Source organism: Panicum virgatum, chromosome 9K (genome assembly GCF_016808335.1).
Source record: "Panicum virgatum strain AP13 chromosome 9K, P.virgatum_v5, whole genome shotgun sequence".
NCBI classification, from domain to species: Eukaryota; Viridiplantae; Streptophyta; class Magnoliopsida; order Poales; family Poaceae; genus Panicum; species Panicum virgatum.
In genome coordinates this window covers 20,937,846-20,955,673 of record NC_053144.1, presented here as the reverse complement: position 1 = coordinate 20,955,673, position 17,828 = coordinate 20,937,846, and the positions used below count along the sequence as shown (strand labels likewise).

Genomic DNA, 17,828 nt, shown 5'->3' with positions numbered 1-17,828 from the left:
CTCTCGGAGCACAAGCAATACAACACACAGTGGACGTAGGGTATTACGCTTCGGCGGCCCGAACCACTCTAAACGCTGGTGTTCATTGTGTTCTAGATCGAGATCAAACTAAGCGCAGCTGCCCCTCGAGTTCATACTCCCTTAGGGCTTAGGCGGGTGCATTCTGCCACCCGGTTGTGGGTTTTGCACACCACGACAACATATTTCTTCTCCGGCGAGCTTGCCATTTTTTCTCCGGCGGCAGCGTGCGCGGCAGCGACGCGCAACGGCAGGAGCAGCAGCCGCAGCGCGTGGCAGCAGGCGAGCAGCAGCAGCGCGCACGCAACAGCCTGCGCAGCAGCAGCACGCGCGCGCAGCAGCAGGCGCAGCGGCGCGCGGCAGCAGGCACGCAGCAGGAGCAGCAGCGCGCGGCAGCAGGCGAGCAGCAGCGGCGCGCGCGCAGCGCGCGGTAGCGGCGGCAGCGGGCGGATCGGGGGGCGGTGGCGGCGGTGCAGGGTGAGGAAGGAGGAAGAAGATTAGAGTTGAGGAGATCCAATGGATGAGATGGTTTGCACAAATATCAAATTGTAGAAAGTAGATAAGGAAAAATCTTCCGGAAGATATATAAAATTTCCGGATTATTTTAGGTCCAGTATGGGCTTGGTCACGTCTCGGCTCAGCCCGCCGTTGGGCCCAGTACTTGCCCAAACCAGGCCCGAGCCCATGTCAGGCTCGCTCGTGGTCGTGCTCGGCTCCGATCAGAGCGAGGCCCGAGTCGGCTCCGTCTCCTCTCCTCCGCAGAACTTTCTACCGACTTCGAGTCGGTTTCCGGCGTCAGGCCCCCCCCCCCCCCCCCCCCCCCCCCCCCCCCCGGTTTCGCCTTTGATAGACCCCGCGCACCCCGTCTCTGTTTCCCCAAGCTGCAGTTCCGTCTCGCGGTCTCGCCTCGCCTCGCCGCCGTCTCGCGAACCGGGGGGGCAAGGGCAGCGCGGAGATGTCGTACCTGCTGCCGCACCTGCACTCCGGGTGGGCGGTGGACCAGGCCATCCTCGCCGAGGAGGAGCGCCTCGTCATCATCCGCTTCGGCCACGACTGGGACGAGACGTGCATGCAGGTAATTGTTACTCAAACGGCTGCTCGGCCCGCCTAACCCTAAATTCCTACCGACGCTCGATTCGTGGAATTCGTTCGCGTCTAGTTGCTATGTTCGTTCCCGTGGACTGGATTGGGGGGTTGATGGTGCGGGTGCGTAGTTCCTAAAACTGGGGTTAGGATTTGTTGTGGTTGTGGAGGCGGTGTGTGTAGGGTACGGCAGGATTGCTGATGTTAGATTACAAGATGGGGGAAAATAGATTATTGGTGATTCAGGGCAGTAGTACCACTTATAGCTTATGCTAGATTGTTCCTATTAAGGGAACATTTTGCACTCAGAGGTTGGTTTGCATCTGATACGTTGCCTTCTATTAATGAACTAGGGTTGGGTTGGTCTAAAGTTGGAACGGAAGAGGGAGGGGTTTACCTCCTCTCTCAAAACGGAATAGATCATGCGTGTTATGTTGGGAGTTTGGTAAACTGAAATTCAACTTTGTCTTGGAATTTGAAACTCGACAAATTTCTTGAAAACATTGAATTTAGTTGGTATACTTAAAACATTGAATCATGTGTCATATTGGGCTTGATTGGTTGGCTAACAAAATATGCCAAAGAAAATTGGGAATTGCGGTGATTTTGCTGATTCAGAACCTCAAAGTTTGAGGAAGTTTTGGCGGGTAACTAGATGATGTACTGGGACCTTGGGGTCTGCTAAGCTGATTTAAATACGAGAACAAACTAGTGCTACTTGTTAGTTGTTACTGCTCTACCATCGTACTACAGTGTTGCTCAAGCTTTCCTATTGTCATAGGATATATCTGGACACCTTCGGAAGACCCAATCTTGTGTGGGAACTTTTGCACAGGATACGCCCTTTATAGGATATATCTGGTCAGTTTGAATTCGAAACAGAAGTGAGAAATTTAGGGTGTTCCCTTTCCAGAAAACAGAAAAAATGTTAGATTTGATACTATCTTCCACATATTTGGGAGTCATTCAAAATTTATTAGGATACGCCCTTCAGCAGAAATTTAGGTTTCCACGTATTTGACCTTTTTTTAATGATTTGGTTACACTTTGACTGTCTTTTGTATTCAGCATTATTAATTTTCTTATCCAGAATTATTCTGACTCCTTTTATCTTATTCATGTTTAGATGGATGAAGTGCTGGCTGCTGTTGCAGAGACTATAAAGAACTTTGCAGTTATCTACCTCGTTGACATCACGGAGGTTCCTGACTTCAACACGATGTATGAGCTGTATGATCCGTCAACCGTGATGTTCTTCTTCCGGAACAAGCACATCATGATTGATCTCGGGACAGGAAACAACAACAAGATCAACTGGGCCTTGAAGGACAAGCAGGAGTTCATCGACATTGTGGAGACTGTGTACAGGGGTGCCCGGAAGGGCCGCGGTCTGGTGATTGCTCCAAAGGACTACTCCACCAAGTACCGCTACTAGGCCATTTGTCTTGGGTATTGTTGTGCAGGTTCGGGTCTACCATGTTGGGCAAATGCCAACTCTCAGACATGTAACGCATAACTCAATGGTTGTTTACTTGCTGAGTGCTGCTTAACTTTGTTGACAATCAAATAAAACTGTAATCTGATTGATGATACTTAAAGCTGAATATGTGGTCAATTGGTAAGACTCTGGAACCCAACCGGGCTTTGCCGTTGTGTTCTGTTTCCTCAGCCTGCAATTTTCATGTTACTTTTATTTGGGCTTTTGTTGGGCTTGTATCATTAAATATATGTTACGATTTGGTACACTGGCTTAGTCCTAAAGACAGGGCACCAGCTAACAGCCTGTTCGCCTGGTGGGAACTGGCTGGGCTGGGCTGGGCTTGCTCTGGTTCAATTCAGTACAGAACACAACTAGCTGTTGGCCTACATTATATTTGGTGGATTGCACTCTAAAAGCATCCTAAAAGCAATCAGTACCTCCAAAGATGTGTTTACCTAAGGATGTATTTCTGTAACAATCTAAAAGCAATCTGGGCTTGGAGTAGTTGCGAACAGCAATCATTTCCCACGAGATGGCCTAGGCAGCAGTATGCCAGTATCACCATCAGAGTCGTCTTCAAAGAGGAGTGCGATAACTGGGCCGTCACAGTTCAGAGTTGTCTCCTTGGCACAAGAAACTGTCTACGCTCGAGACAATTTGTCTGCGATAACAGCGATATATCTTCATCTTGATGAATTACAGACACGGATGTATATCCCTGGCCAGACTTTGCATAAGGTTGCGCGATCTGGAGCCCATCATTTCTGAAGAGACAAAACTGCACCGACTCAGGCTGAGAATTCGCAGTACTGTGAGAGCAGCTCAATTTGTGCTTTTCAGTTCATCTTACGAGCTTCCCTCCCCTTATGTACCGGATTGGACCATGGCCAACGGAAGATCACATGGTTGGGCTCGCACGCACCCTGCAGGTTCGGCTCTGTATGTATAGGGCAGCTTCCTCTCGTTGCCAAACCCTCCCAGCTGCTGAACTCGCCATGGGGCTTGCTGCAAGCGATGTGCAGTTCTTGTGGGCACTCCGAGGCGAACGGTGACAGCAATGGCATACGCGTGCCGTGGTGCGACCACCTGAAGGTGCTGTGTCATTGTTGAATTGAGGGGATTCTTGAGACACTGTGGCATGAACTCTACACTGGAGGCCGTCTTTGCGGCGTCCTGGGTGGCAATGGATCAACCGACCGATAGCCGTCTTATTGTTGATGTGTAGAAGATTGGGCTCAGTCTCAAGGAGACGATGCGATCTGCCGGCTGTTAAGACTTACGAATCAGATGTGTGTGAATGCATCAGACAGCAAGGAAATGAGAAGAGCAAATTCGCTGAAAGGAGCTTCTCGCAGAGGCAGAGCAATTGAAAAGAATGGAAATATAGGTACTGAAACTGAATGGAAGTGCAGTTTATAGATACTGAAACTGAATGGAAGTGAAATGCGTACTCATTTAAAAGGGAAAAGGGAAGTGTACTCATTTACTCATGTTCGAAATGTGCACAGACAACTACATGACAAGGTTGAGAATGTTCTGCACTTCCAGGTAACATCAACAAACGAGAACAGGTATATACACCAAGCAAAAAGAAATTCTGATTTGCAATCCGTTCATGCTTGATTCAGATGATACTAAGCAAAACGAATTTCAAATCAGCAAACATTCCAATCAGCATTCATATTTGTGAATAACTTGCTATTGATAAATTCTGACGACAGGAATATACACCAAGGCGTATGCACATTCCTGACTCCTCCATGAGAACAGCCCAGCAAACAAATAAAACCTATTCTTGACTATCTCAACTGTTCAAACTTTCTTGACTCCAAACAAGAATAAAACCTAGCAAATGTAAGACTCTCGAAAGCAAAGCAAGACGAAGTTATCTTCGTTTATTTGCATATCTCCTTTGCTGGTGGACGTAGTGCGACCCCTCCATACTTCTCGCTGGAATACTTCTTGTAGACGACCCTGAACTTGCTCTCCGGTGCTGCCACATGTGCGCTCACGAGCATTTTTGTGCATTCCCTGAAAACATCACAGCAAAGATCATTATGTCTAGTCCAACTTACACTGTTACATGATTTAGGAAGAGATGGGGCCTTACATGAGCTCTGACTCTCTGAAGCCTGTGTGGTGCTTGAGGGTGTCAGTCCAAAGTGGAGCCCTCTTGAGAGTGAGCCTTGCCGCATAGACAGCAGAGGCAGCAACCATTGAAGGCAGGTGTGTCACCAAGCCATATTGCATCAGCGATAACTCCGCGAAGAAGATGACCATGTTCTCCATCTGCATTCAAACATAGAGATGTTAGATCACCAGAACAGTATTGATGCAACTCTGAATGACTACAACAACCCAAGGAGACAAATTTGGATCTTTACCTCTTTGTCAGTTTTGATACCCGAACATGCCGCCTTGATAAAGCGAACAAGGAACATGTATGATGTAGGAACAGTTAAGTTCCACTCCAGCCTATTTAGTATTCCCTTCTCCATTGAAAGGATCTGCTCCCTACTGTATGCACTATCTGCTATCAGGATGAGCTCATTCACCTGTGAAGCATACAAACAATTAGAACAAAAACTTGAAAGGGAAGCACTGAACAGAATAGGAGAGGGCGAGATGGAAGCTTTCTGTGTACCTCGGGGGCCCAAATCTCTTCGTATTTGCAGGCGATCAGCATGGCTGAAACGCCCACAAGCTGCAGCTCCCTTCGCAGGACTGGTTGCAACGAGAGGTATTGGTCGATGATGTACATAGTCAAGTAGAGAGTCTCGGGCATCAGTTCAAACTTGTGGTGTACTTCAATTATCCAATCGGCCAGGATAGCCCTCATATTTGGGCTGACCTCCACCTGAGCTGCCATGTAGTCACATGGCCGGCTCTCATGCTGCAATGAACCAGGAAGAAATACTTTCAGATACTGCTGCAAGCAGATCACGTGATTTACATAGCAGATATCTCGGCAGTTACCTCGGCAGTCTTGTAGAAGGTGTAAATGTCCTCAATATATTCCACGACTGCGAGCTGATCGTTGACGTCCAACTTGTCGATGTCTTCAATCACTTCTCGAGGCTTATCAGTGATTCCACAGGCAGCCTGACATTCAGAAGGACAACAATCAGACTAACTCCTCGTGCTTTTTGTGGAACTGGGATTACCATTTACCAGAGCAAGGAGGTCTTTGACAGATCACGCACCTTTGAGCGAACCGAGAGAACAGAGGTAAGGGTGTTGATGACCTTCTTCCTCGAGCGGACGGAGCTGGCGCTGCTCTCGGACTGCGTCTTGCTCTGGTCAGATTCGGAGCTGATCTCTACGACATTCTCAGGAGGAGGCGGCTTGGAAGGAGCCTTCCTCTCCAGCCTCGGCGCAGGCCTCGCCGGTGGGATTGCCGCATTCTGCTGCAAACAGACGGTTCCACAGTTAGAAACAGATGGAACAAAATGCTTCAGATTCCAGATTACTCTTGCAGGAAGAACCATAAGAGAAGGGAACCTGATTGGTCCGTGTACCTTGTTTGCGGCGGCATTCGCCTGCGCGTTCTTCACTAGTTGAGCAGCGAAGCTCCTTGTGATGGGGCGGTTGACCTGCGGCTTCCTGCAAACAAGAACGAGGTTGTTGTCAGAGGAAGAACGGGCAAGGAAACAGTTTGCATCTCCAAATAAAAAAAAACGCTTGGTTTCGTTCGTACCCTTCGGCCGCGTGGACGCTGACGAAGTTGCCGATGTCGCCCAGGGGGGCTCGGCGGTTCATGGCGCCAGCTCGGCCGGTCGCGACCGCGACGGCCTTCTGCTTTCCCAGAGCGGGAACACCACCTGACGATTGCACAGGAGACACGAGATGACAAATCCATCGTAACAACTAACAGGTTGTGGAAAAAAAGAATCTTTCTTCCAAAATCCGGCAGTCCAACAGAGGAAAAAACATAGATCGCCCAATCTTTTTCATGAATCGGGTGAAACAACTTGCTAGAGAGGCTAATCGTTCCCGAGATCACCCAAAATCTAACCTTCAGCAAGAAATCAGGGAGGGAGCCGCCCAATCTTTTTCGTGAATCGAGTGAAAGAACTTGCTAGAGGGGCTAATCGTTCCCGAGATCACCCAAAATCTGACCTTGGGCAAGAAACCGTGGAGGGAGCAACCAAGAACTCAGGAGATCCATGGGCTCACCTCGGTTGCGATGGTGAAGCGGCGGAGCGGCGGCGGCGGCGGCGGCGGCGGTGTTGCGGTTGCGCGTGGCCATCTCGTCCTTGTCCTCGCCCTGGCCGAAGATCCGGAGAGCACGGAGGTGAAGAAAGACTGGATGGAGGGCTCGCCGCCTGCGCCCCCTCCTCTTCCCCGCCGGCGAGCGCAGTCACCGCGGATCCGGCAAGAATTAGCACGCGCCTGTTGCCCCCTTCCCCTTTCTCCTTTCCCTTGCCTCTCCCTGTTCAATCAATGGCGTCGGGTGGAGGAAAGATCGAGGGGGGAGGAGCAGATATATCGAGCGTGTCAGGCAGGGGCGGCGCGGCGGGTCGGGAAGCGGCTCCAACGGTCGGGTAGGGCTCGTATCGCAGCGGTCGGGAGGAGCGGATCGGACGGCTGGGATCGGCCCCAGGGAACTAGCCGTTGCGCCGCCGAGTGGGATTTTCCAGGGCGCCCTAGCCTTTCTTACCGCGTGTAAACGTGTTGAACTGTCAATTTTTCCTTTCCTGATAAATGGGGTGACGTAAACATGGCAAGTGCAGCATAAACAACAGGGATCAGCGCTATTGTTCAACAGATCGTGCGAGCTTCCGGATCTATTTGGACCGAGAGATCTTTTTTCAAAACAAAAAAATCGACGAGAGGCTAATTCTTGTCAGTTCAAATTTAGCTCTAACTCCAGATCCAAATAGGCTAATTCTTAGTGACGTGCTTTTCCTTTTCCAAAAAGCATCAAAGAATCTATATCATATGGGTAGGACTTAGTTGTACCTGTTTGATTCAAGGGTGCTTATATTAAACCCTCTCAAATAAGCTCCAAATAAGCCTCTTGGCTTCTAAAATCAGGACTTACTAGGTGATTCCCTACGCGTCACCTAAGGATAATAAAACGTTTGTTGCTGCGGGAGTTGAGACATGGAAGAAAGATTATTTTAGCTAAATAGAAGATTAATGACAAAATAGCACTCGTAAAGTATGAGACAAATTATTCTTTTTATTTCTTTATATTTTTCTTTCTTTTTCTCTCTTATTTTATTTTTTTGTTTATTTTATCTACCTTTTCCTTTTCTCCTTTCTTTTTTTCTTCTTTTTATTTTTCTCCCTTTAATCCTTATCCTTGTATTCTTATTATTACACTATTCTTTTTCCACCTCTTTTCCTCCCATGAGAAAACAAAAAAAAAGAGATTGAAAACCAAACACCTTGAAAATGAGCGTAAACACCACCAAAGACCTTTCATCTCCTTTTTCCTAGATGCTGCTCTGGTTGGGGAGCGGACGACGAGCATGGAGGTTGCAGCCCTGCAGCACGGCGGCGGCGTTGCCGAAGATGAAGTTGACTATGCCCTTAGCTACAGCCGTGCCGAGTAGGGCAAGGCAAGGCAGGCCGGAGGTGAAGTGGAGTTATTTAAACCCGATTGCAGGGACGATCAATGGGTTTCTTCGTATTGCAGTGACCATCTTTGGTTTTCTTTAGCTCCTTTCAGGTGTGTTTGTTGTGGTGGAGGAATCATTTGCGCTAGAATTGATGGCTTACAATAGTGACTTGCGGTTGTGCACAGAAAATCAGTAGAAGATATAAATAGAAATTCTTAGTGGATGATGACGTGGATAACTTGCATATTGAGAGAAATATAGTTAATGACTTTTAGTGGGGACTAAGTTTATAAGTTTTATAGATTAGAGGAGCTTATTTTAAGCACCCCATAAGCCAACTCGACCGGGTGGGGTATGACGGCCCAAACTGTATTTTATTAAGAGAAAGCAACTGGCTTCCCGGTCGAGAAAACCCCTTGAAATCTGGCCGTGCTAGCGAGGGGAATTTTTTTAACCACAGTTGGAAATTCGCCCCATGCGAGGTTCGAACCCCAGACCTGTAGGGTGCCGCTGGAGTGCTTCAATCAGTTGGACTAGCATATCCTACGTCGTGTTTGGATCGCGCTGGATCCTAGCGCGCATGTTTCTCAAAAAAAAATCGTATGCATAGAGTACTAAATGAAGTCTATTTGCAAAACCTTTTCGGGGATGAGTGTAACTTTTCGCGACAAATCTAATAACAGTAATTAATTGATGATTGGCTATAGTGATGCTATAGTAACAATCTTCTAATCACGCAGTCAAAGACCTCATTAGATTCTTCAGGGTTCCTAGCACAGAGTTTCTGGAGTTGGTTTTGCAAACTGACTTTATTTAATACCCCTAATTAGCGGTAAACTTCGTAGCATGAACCAAACAGGGCCGCTTATTATGCTTATTTGCTGGTGGGCCCATCAAATACTACGACATGAGTCCTTTTTGCTAGCGCTTATTTGCTTATTGTGCATAAGTACGAAACAGATCTCAGGCCTATTTTAAGCACATCGTGGCATGGTGCTTATTGGCTTAGAATAAACTCCCACTTTCCAAACAGGCTCTCAATAATATCCGTCTTTTCATTAGTGAGTACATATAACGTTCAAGTCCTGCAGCTTTTCAAAGCACAAACAGTCAGCTATTTAAGAGAAACTCCAGCCATGTCATCAGAAACTTGTATCAAAATATTATTGGCTTACTGCTTTTGCATAATTGTTATAAAACATGCAAGACAAATCATACAATATTTGTATTTACCTTATTACCTGATACGAAAAGATAAAAAATGCAAGACAAGATATGAAAAAATAGTTTTATTTAAATAATGTCATACTTATTCTGCCGCTACTACATAATAGTTTAAACCGTTTTCATTTTTTGCTGCAGCTAATTCTCATCATCAATGTTTTTGGCTCCAAGCAAAAACCACATCATTTGGAAAAGAAGCTCTTTTACAATGATTGTAAAGTACCAAACTGTACTTTCAGATACTTGTTCCTTTGAATTTTTTCTGGCCGTTGATCTATAAAAATTAAATTAAATTAGTACTTGGTCCCACCAGTTTTGGTACTTGGTCCCACATTTTGGAAGTACCAGGTACTTTACCCTAGGTACTTCTGGGTACTTTGTACCTTCACCATCTTAGAATTTTACCAGATGGACGGCTCCTATTTTTTTCAATCATTGTAAAATTTCTCTTGGAAAAATTGCAAAATAAGTTATCCATGGGGCATGCCCTAAAAAAAGAAGAAGTTATCCATCGGACATGCTATTTTTTGTTGGTTCCATTACCATTGCCTTTCAAAGAACTGATATATAGCATGAATCTTTTGCCTGGTAATATCCTTACATGAAATTAATTTACGCAGCCCAAAATCTGTTCCTACCAGAGATCAAAGAATGCCAATGAGTTGTCCTTGAAATGAATGATAATGCCTCAAAAGATTCTCTATACTATTTTTTGAAATGTGTTTTAAGGCCAAAATTTAACGGACTGAATGGCAAAAAATTAGTTGTTTTGAAACTGGGATGGAACTTACGCTTCTCATGTCTTCTCCTTTAACATTCAAACCAAACAACACAATTTACATTAACCGTATTTAGAAAAAAAATATTAACCGTAGCACGGTAGCAGCATACAGGCACTATGTTGGTGAAGTCCTAAAGAGCTTGCCGGAGAAGAAACTATTGCTGTTGAATCCTAAAGAGCATCATGTTCCCACTGGATTGCAAATAATTTCACAAAGCGTGAAAAGGAAATGATTGTTCAAGTGAAAGGAAAGAGAATTGTTGCAAGTGCCCGGACGGGAACAACCAATGTTTTAGATAGTTTAAATTGTGAAATGAGTAAAAGGATGATGATGAGAAGGAGGGGTAGATGGTTGAACGGAGTCATACACCATGGTCCATGATAGTGAGCTACCTTCGACAGCGAAACGTCTATGGTGACTTCATTAATTGCGAAGATTTACTAGCTCAGTATTTAAAGATGCACACAGGGATAGAATTTGCGTTCGTACATTTTTTTTGAAAAAACAGGAGAAATCTCCTACTGATTATATATTAATAAGAGAACAAAAAAAAAAGACAGTTCGCAAAAGTACAATTAAGAAAAAAGGGAAAAAAATCTGATTCGTATATTTATAGGAGTAAGTGTACGTGCATTTGTGAATATCTGATTGTACTGTGTAATTTAAAAAAAAATTGGTAGTAAAATGGTTGATAAATTTAAGTCTAAGGAGGCGCTTGTACATGCAGAAGCGGAAACGTAATGGTACAGGAGTCACCACTTGTGACTTGCCATAGTGTCGTTTTTGAGACGAATTGACGAGGCTGCCCTCCTGATTCAAAGCAACTTCTGGCAATTTGGATGCTCCTATGATTGGTAAAAATGCTCACGAGTCAGTGTCACGGACTCACATCACCTACTATTGTAAATCCCTACTAGTTTAATGCATATTTGTTTTTTAAATCTCATTTACATATAGATTTGATTATTGCTTCACATAATAGTTCCTATCACGTACTGTAGACAAAAAATATATCGCTGATTCTTTTCGTATGCGATCGAGCAAAGACCATTAACAAACAAAAATATTAAATTAGTTATCTCTGATCCTAGTAAAAGTTCAGATTAGTTTATTGGCCTCTTTTCAATTGAACTTGCAGATTTAGCCCAAAACTGAATTTCATTTTCTTTTTTGCGCGGAAAAATAGTTTTCCATTAACTTAAAGGCCACCAAATCCACGATACAAGATGGAAGTACCAAATCCATTAACTGAATTTCGTTTTCGTTTTTGATCCTTCCGTCCATTACGTCTATCCCTGCCGTAGGCCGGTACATGGTACATAAGGCCCGCACAAAAAGACTGAAGTACCCTTACCCTTTGAGCAAGCACGTCGTGAAGAGGATCCCAGCCTTATCCTCTCCAAATCGCTTCTTGTTTTCCCAATTAGGAGCACGACAGGATTCTTCAACGCTCCCTAATCCTAGTAGCCACATGATATAATCGTCTTGGGGAACATATCAGGTGCAAAACAATCTCTCCGTGCAAATTATAGAAACTTCAATCAGGGCCATTAGATCAACATCCAAGGGGAGGGGTGCAGAGAGGTGGGAGGGGGATTTGCAAAAGTTTGATTATCCAATCCAAAGGAGAGTTTAGATTGTAAAATTACCCAATCTCTGATACCACTTGGATGTTGATCCAATGACTTAGATTGAAATTTTCATAGTTTGCACGGAGAGGTTGGTTTGCACCCGATACGTTCCCATCGTCCTGACCATTCTTGCCGAGAAAGTCTCCCAGCGGGGCAGCTCCAACGTGTGTGCTAAGGTGGTGCTAGAAATATGAAAGAAAAAAATTCTTGCTGCAATATACTGAAGCGCAGGTGCTAAACTAGCACCTTCAAGTGCCTGTGTCTTGTTCGAGCACCCGGTGCTAGAGGAGTGAGGGGTGGAAAAATTGCACTTTTGGGTCTCATCTCAATCTCTGGTGCAGTGCAAGATGATACAATATATTGGATCGAATTTGGCTAAGCTAACAACTATAACGTAGCTTGATTTTGACACCATCTCAGATCCTATACACTGTGGAAGCTCTAGGGGCCGCTCCACTGCTATGGCACACACACTAGACGTGTGGCATCTAGCGTTTGGTGCTCGTCTACCACAACCTCGGCAGTTCGTCGGACCACTACCTCGCGCCGGTGCTTGGGCCGCTGTCCTACCATGCGGCCAACCTCTCGGCCTGGGTCTGCAAGAGCTCAACATCGGGGAGTTCGATTTCCGTCACTTTCAGCAATATCAGGGTGGAATCTTTAAAAAAAAGGCAGTATCAGGGTGATGCCGTCAGGCACTGTGCCGCCGTGGTGTGTGGTGTTCGATTTGGATGGCGCATTGCAGTTCCGGGACCTGGAGGCAACCAATGTGTGTTTGACGTATCGGCCGTGCGCGCGTTGAAGCCTTTCGGTTAGCATTAGCGATAATAGAGTCATTTCACATTGGCTTTTAACGCCGTCAAACTAACGAAAGGGGTAAGAGCCAAAACGAAATTGATTTCTATGCTAAAAAAGCATTTTCAATCGAAAATGGACCAAGAAACTAAGCTAAATTTTTATTTGAGCCAAGAAACTAATTTACTCAAAAAAAAAGATGGTACTGTCGCTTGTGTCCCACATGTCAGCTCCATCGCGGTCGCGGTTATCTTATCCCACCTCCAGAAGCCTCCAAACTTCCATCATCGCCCAAAGTTCCAGAAGCGCATCACCAAAAAAAAAAAAGGAGGGCAGTATCGCAAAAGCGCATAAACCCCGCAGCCCCCCACGCCGCCGCGATTCGATCGATCGATCATCGATCCGGTGCTTCTCCGCGGCGCACGTCTTCGGAACGAGTCCTCGAGAGGGTTCGAATCCACCGTCGCGTCGTGGGGGAAGAGATGGTGCTGATCGAGCCGGAGCCGGAGCCCGAGCCCGAGAAGGCGGCGCGCCCCTCACCGCCGGTTCCCGAGGAGCAGGCGGGGGCCGCCGAGGCCGGCGGGGAGGCGGCGCGCGCCTCGTCGCCGCCGGGGCCCGGGGAGCAGGCGGGGGCCGCGGCCGGTGGGGAGGCGCCGAGGGCGGAGCAGGCCGATGAGGAGGAGGAGGAGGAGGCCTTCGAGGATGCGCTCACCGACGAGCAGCTGCGGGAGGTAGGCCGCGAGCGCCCCGCCCCCAGATCCTAGCTTTCCTCTCTTCCGTTTGCAACCGATGTGCTCAAATCTGGAATTCAGTTGCTAGCTGCTTGAAATGGTCGTTCTAGTTTAACCGATTGCCTGATTCATGCGTTGACGTGCGGCGTAGCGGATTTGTCCATTGGTAATCCGGTTGGGTACTGCAGTTTTTTTTTTGAAACATGTGTACTGTATATTTGGTTGTGGGTGAATCCCTCAATTGCTACCCCTATTTGTTGTCAACAACTGGAAGATGCTGCTATCTTTAGTTCCCAGTGTCTGGATAGCTATGATCTTCATGTCTTACATTGACCGTGCCTCTTATTCTCTATTTTGGTAGGTCCTTTTGATTTCCTTGCCAGGAATGTATACGCTGTTGCCTTCATTCATGTATGTTATTACAATGGTTGAACCTATCGTATACGTTGTTGCCTTCATTCTCAGAATGCAAGTGGTCTGTAGGTTTGTTTCGTTTTTTGGTTATGCTTGTACGATAGCTTTTATAGGAGATACTGATTAGTTGTTTTTGTTTGGCTACAAGTACAAACTGAAGGCGATAAAGGCTAACTATCTGCTAGAAAATTATGCCTATGCTTCCATGCATGTGTGATATGCAAAAACTGTTGTGACTGGCACTATGTACATCTTGGCCTCAGAACTTTGCTTACCATGCTACCTTTACATTACTATCCATTTGCAACATAACAGTAACTCAGATCTTATGTGCCAAATAAGCAAAAGTAGGTGGGAGTGCTAAAACCAAATGTGGTGTTTCAGAATATTATTAGGCTCACATGGATAAATAGCGAGTTGATTGATTCATTATCATGTTGCAACATTTGTGATCCTACTTGTTGGATCTGATTATATTATGCAAGTTACTAGCATTAGTTATGCTGGAGATACTTATTGGACTCTATACATGATTAATCTCTGTACTTGCTGTAGAAAGCTAGAAACCAAGCAAATGACGCAAAAGCAGAAGGAAACAAGCTTTTTGGTGCTGGACAATATGAGGAAGCATTATCTCAATATGAAATTGCTTTGCAAATTGCTGCTGAGCTGGAATCTTCCGAGGATATACGCTCTGCGTGCCATTCAAATTGTGCTGTATGCTTCTTGAAGTTGGTAAGATGATTTTCTGATTGGACCATAACTTTGATGTATATAGAAAAATGTTAATATTTTTGTGGCTTAATACTGTTGTGGAAGTCCAGTACTGCCACTGTAGCTATGTATTTTTCATGAATATGGTGCTCTAGCTCTAGTACTGTCGGTACCCCAGGACTGGGGTACCCCCTCTTGCTGTGTCTAGGCAAGGATCTTGTAGTTATCCTTAACTACATCCAAACAGCCGGACCCCTGCGGTCCGGAGTCCTGTTCTCCTAGCAACGGCCCGGACCGTTCCACAGTTGGGAAGGGTCCGGAGACACCACGTGTCCCGGAAGAGGCAGGAACTCGTGCGCGAGCAGCCGGGGCTCCGGACCTCCGAAGGAGACCGGACCCCCGCAGGGTCCCGGACCCCTCATGGGGTCCCGGACCCCCTGTATAGTAACCAGACCCCTCACTAAGGGAAGAAATCGGCACCCCGCGTCGGGGTGGTCTGGAGACGCCACGTGTCTGCAAGATATGGCCGTTTGGGTTTCCATACTAACGTTCACCCGCCATTGCATTCATTGCGGTAGGTGGACGTCTGCATTGATATGGCAGAAGCTGAGGCGTTTCATTGACCAGGGGACACTATTGATCGCGTATTACCAAGGCAGTGGAGCCACTGGCGCCGCTCATACCGCGTCTGCCAGCCTGCCGCAACAGATGGATACGACGGCTCGGCTCCGCCCATTATGACGCTACATAATAGCCTCAGCAGGCCACGCCGCAAGCTACGCTACTCCAACGGGCGCCTCGCTGATGGGACAAGAGAAGACCACCTTGAGTCAGAGGAGCAGCAGTACGCATATCGGAGGAAAGATTCGCTACCACTGTAGCCACAGTCACGTTGGGCCCACCTGTCGGGGCATCAACGTTCTATGTATCCGCTCCCCCTTGATCTATAAAAGGAGGGGGCGCCGCTAGAAAACCTCAGGCTGGGCAAGAGCTAAGGCCAGCAGAGGATAGGTTCATACACACCACCAAGAACAATACATCTCCCAGTGGACGTAGGGTATTACGCTCCGGCGGCCCGAACCACTCTAAATCGTGTGTTCTTGAGTCCTTGTCTCAGCATAGATCCAGCCCCATCGCCTAGTACTTCCCCGAGTACTCCCTCACTGGGAATAGGCGGGTGCGTTCCGCCACCCGGCTGTGGGTACCCCTAGAACCCCCACAACAAGTACCACTACTGATCCCATTAGCCCTTCATTTTAACTCTTTTTAACCTACAGGAGCCTTTTCCTTGCACTCCTGTGTAAATTTGCTAAGAAACACTTTTAGAACATATGCTGTCTGGCCCTGGTAGAGTAGAGCTGGTGTATCCGGTGCTTAATAGTTAAGTTTATATTTGGCATTGCTCCTATTTTTCTAAAATGTTGTGCTTATATTAGTGTAATTTTTCAAATGTTCTGTGCTCTTGGCCTTAATCTTTTATCTATTTACTTGGATCAGCACATCTGTTGAATAAATTCAATTTTTATCTTGTCACAAGCTTATCCCTATGCTGACTTTTGTGTTACTAACTTGTTTTTAGGGGAAACACGACGAGACGATTAAAGAATGCACAAAAGCACTCGAGCTCAATCCATCGTACATGAAAGCCTTGCTCCGGAGAGCAGAAGCGCATGAAAAGCTTGAGCACTATGATGAAGCTATTGCTGGTTAGAACACCCCCCCCCCCCCCCCCCCCCAACACACACACAAAGCAAAAAAACAAACCACCACCACCATTTTATGTTTTATTTTGTCTATTTTGCATCATATATTTTCACATAAACATGTATCACTTCTGAATTTCACTAGTTCTGATTGCTGTCAATTTATTACTGTTTACAGATATGAAAAAGGTCATTGAATTGGATCCTTCAAATCAACAAGCCACGAGGTCACTGCTCCGGCTTGAGCCCCTGGCAGCTGAGAAAAGGGAAAAGATGAAGGAAGAAATGATTGGTAAAATACTGCCTTTTTTCTTAAGTATTTCAGAATAGGATTATTGGCATCTAATTGCAGAAAACTGTAGACATGTTTTATGTAGAATGTTTTATCTTGTTATGCTTGGTAGTTTCAGGAGTCCATACAAATCTAATCAGTATCTACTTTCCGGAACAGTCTGGAATGAAATCAATAGGATGTAGTATGTGCAAGGAGCCAAGGAATGTGTCAAAGTTTCTTATTGCTCATACAACTTCCACTGAACCAAATGATTGCTTATTGTCTTACCATCATCAGGATTTGTTCATTTATATTGATAATAAAATCACGTGCTGTTGTGCACAGTGATCAAGTAGTGTACATGTTTCTACCGGTGCATCATTTTCCTTATTGCTACTAATGTACCCATGTTATCTGATGCAGCAAAGCTGAAAGATCTGGGGAATTCTGTGCTGGGGCGCTTCGGAATGAGCGTTGACAATTTCAAAGCTGTCAAAGATCCAAACACAGGTTCCTACTCCATTCAATTCCAGAAGTAACACATGGTGAAGAAATACACAGATGAATATCGCTGGGAGGCATATTTCAGTTAATGGACTCACTGGATTCTTCGCTGTAATTGCCCGAGGCACTTCTGCATCACATACATGGTCCATGTTCACATAGAATCCTGCACATCGATCTGAACATAAGCGATCCTTGAATCTTTTGTTTGCGCTCATTGCACATTCGAGATGATTTCCCCCTTCCCCGTCATCCTTCAAAGGTTCGGAGATCCTTGGTTCGATGGTACTTCCCTCTTCCGCCCATAGAAGCGGGGGAGTGCGAACTTATGGTATTTTCCTCGACACAAAAGTCGCTTGTGATGGAAACGGGAAGCGTTTCCCTGTTGTGAAAATTTTCCGTCCTTTCCCCAAGATGTCAAATCGACACTTTGACCAGATGTCGAGAGAGTTTTTCGGACACTAATTAAAAAACTAATTTCAGAACTCACTTGGAAACCGCGAGACGAATCTTTTGAGGCCTTTGATCGCATCATTAGCACATGTGTGTTACTGTAGCACTTATGACTAATCATGTACTAATTATGCTCGAAAGATTCGTCTCGTCGTGTAGATCATAACTGTGTAATTAGTTTTATTATTTAATTACATTTAGTGTTTCATACATGTGTTAAAAGGGAAGTTGAAAATTTTTTGGTGAAAATTTTTGGGAACTAAACGGCCCAAGTACTCCAAACTATCGTACCAGTTCCTTGTCAGTTGAACAGCATCCGCATCGGAATGATTAAAAGCCCCTCCCCTTTGCCCTCCTCCTTAGGTTCACAGCGGCAAAGGGAACATGTGTGGCACAGCCTAAGCTTTTAACTATTTTGTAAATAGATCCTCTCGTATTTTAAAAATAACAACTAA

General features: G+C 45.9%; 3 protein-coding genes across 4 annotated transcripts; 2 read left to right on the top strand and 1 right to left on the bottom strand.

Moving 5' to 3' along the window:
• The first annotated feature begins 850 nt into the window (after positions 1-850).
• On the top strand, positions 851-2,752 carry LOC120650700 (thioredoxin-like protein YLS8). Its single transcript, XM_039927916.1, has 2 exons — positions 851-1,093; positions 2,228-2,752. Exons 1-2 carry the CDS (start codon positions 974-976, stop codon positions 2,534-2,536), a joined length of 429 nt encoding a protein of 142 aa, XP_039783850.1. The 5' UTR covers positions 851-973; the 3' UTR covers positions 2,537-2,752.
• Positions 2,753-4,130: 1,378 nt separating this feature from the next.
• On the bottom strand, positions 4,131-7,043 carry LOC120650698 (cyclin-B1-1-like). Of its 2 annotated transcripts, none has more exons than XM_039927912.1 (9): positions 6,758-7,043; positions 6,279-6,402; positions 6,100-6,184; positions 5,785-5,988; positions 5,558-5,683; positions 5,226-5,474; positions 4,966-5,136; positions 4,692-4,870; positions 4,131-4,612 (listed from the first exon to the last, which is right to left on the bottom strand). In XM_039927912.1, exons 1-9 carry the CDS (start codon positions 6,828-6,830, stop codon positions 4,477-4,479), a joined length of 1,347 nt encoding a protein of 448 aa, XP_039783846.1. In that variant the 5' UTR covers positions 6,831-7,043; the 3' UTR covers positions 4,131-4,476. The 2 variants fall into 2 exon arrangements, with proteins under 2 accessions (XP_039783846.1, XP_039783847.1); XM_039927913.1 differs by having other exon boundaries at positions 4,158-4,612; positions 5,785-5,985; positions 6,758-7,030.
• A 5,815-nt stretch (positions 7,044-12,858) lies between these two features.
• LOC120650699 (tetratricopeptide repeat protein 1-like) lies at positions 12,859-17,172 on the top strand. Its single transcript, XM_039927914.1, has 5 exons — positions 12,859-13,311; positions 14,281-14,460; positions 16,019-16,145; positions 16,321-16,434; positions 16,840-17,172. Exons 1-5 carry the CDS (start codon positions 13,063-13,065, stop codon positions 16,953-16,955), a joined length of 786 nt encoding a protein of 261 aa, XP_039783848.1. The 5' UTR covers positions 12,859-13,062; the 3' UTR covers positions 16,956-17,172.
• Positions 17,173-17,828: the final 656 nt, after the last annotated feature.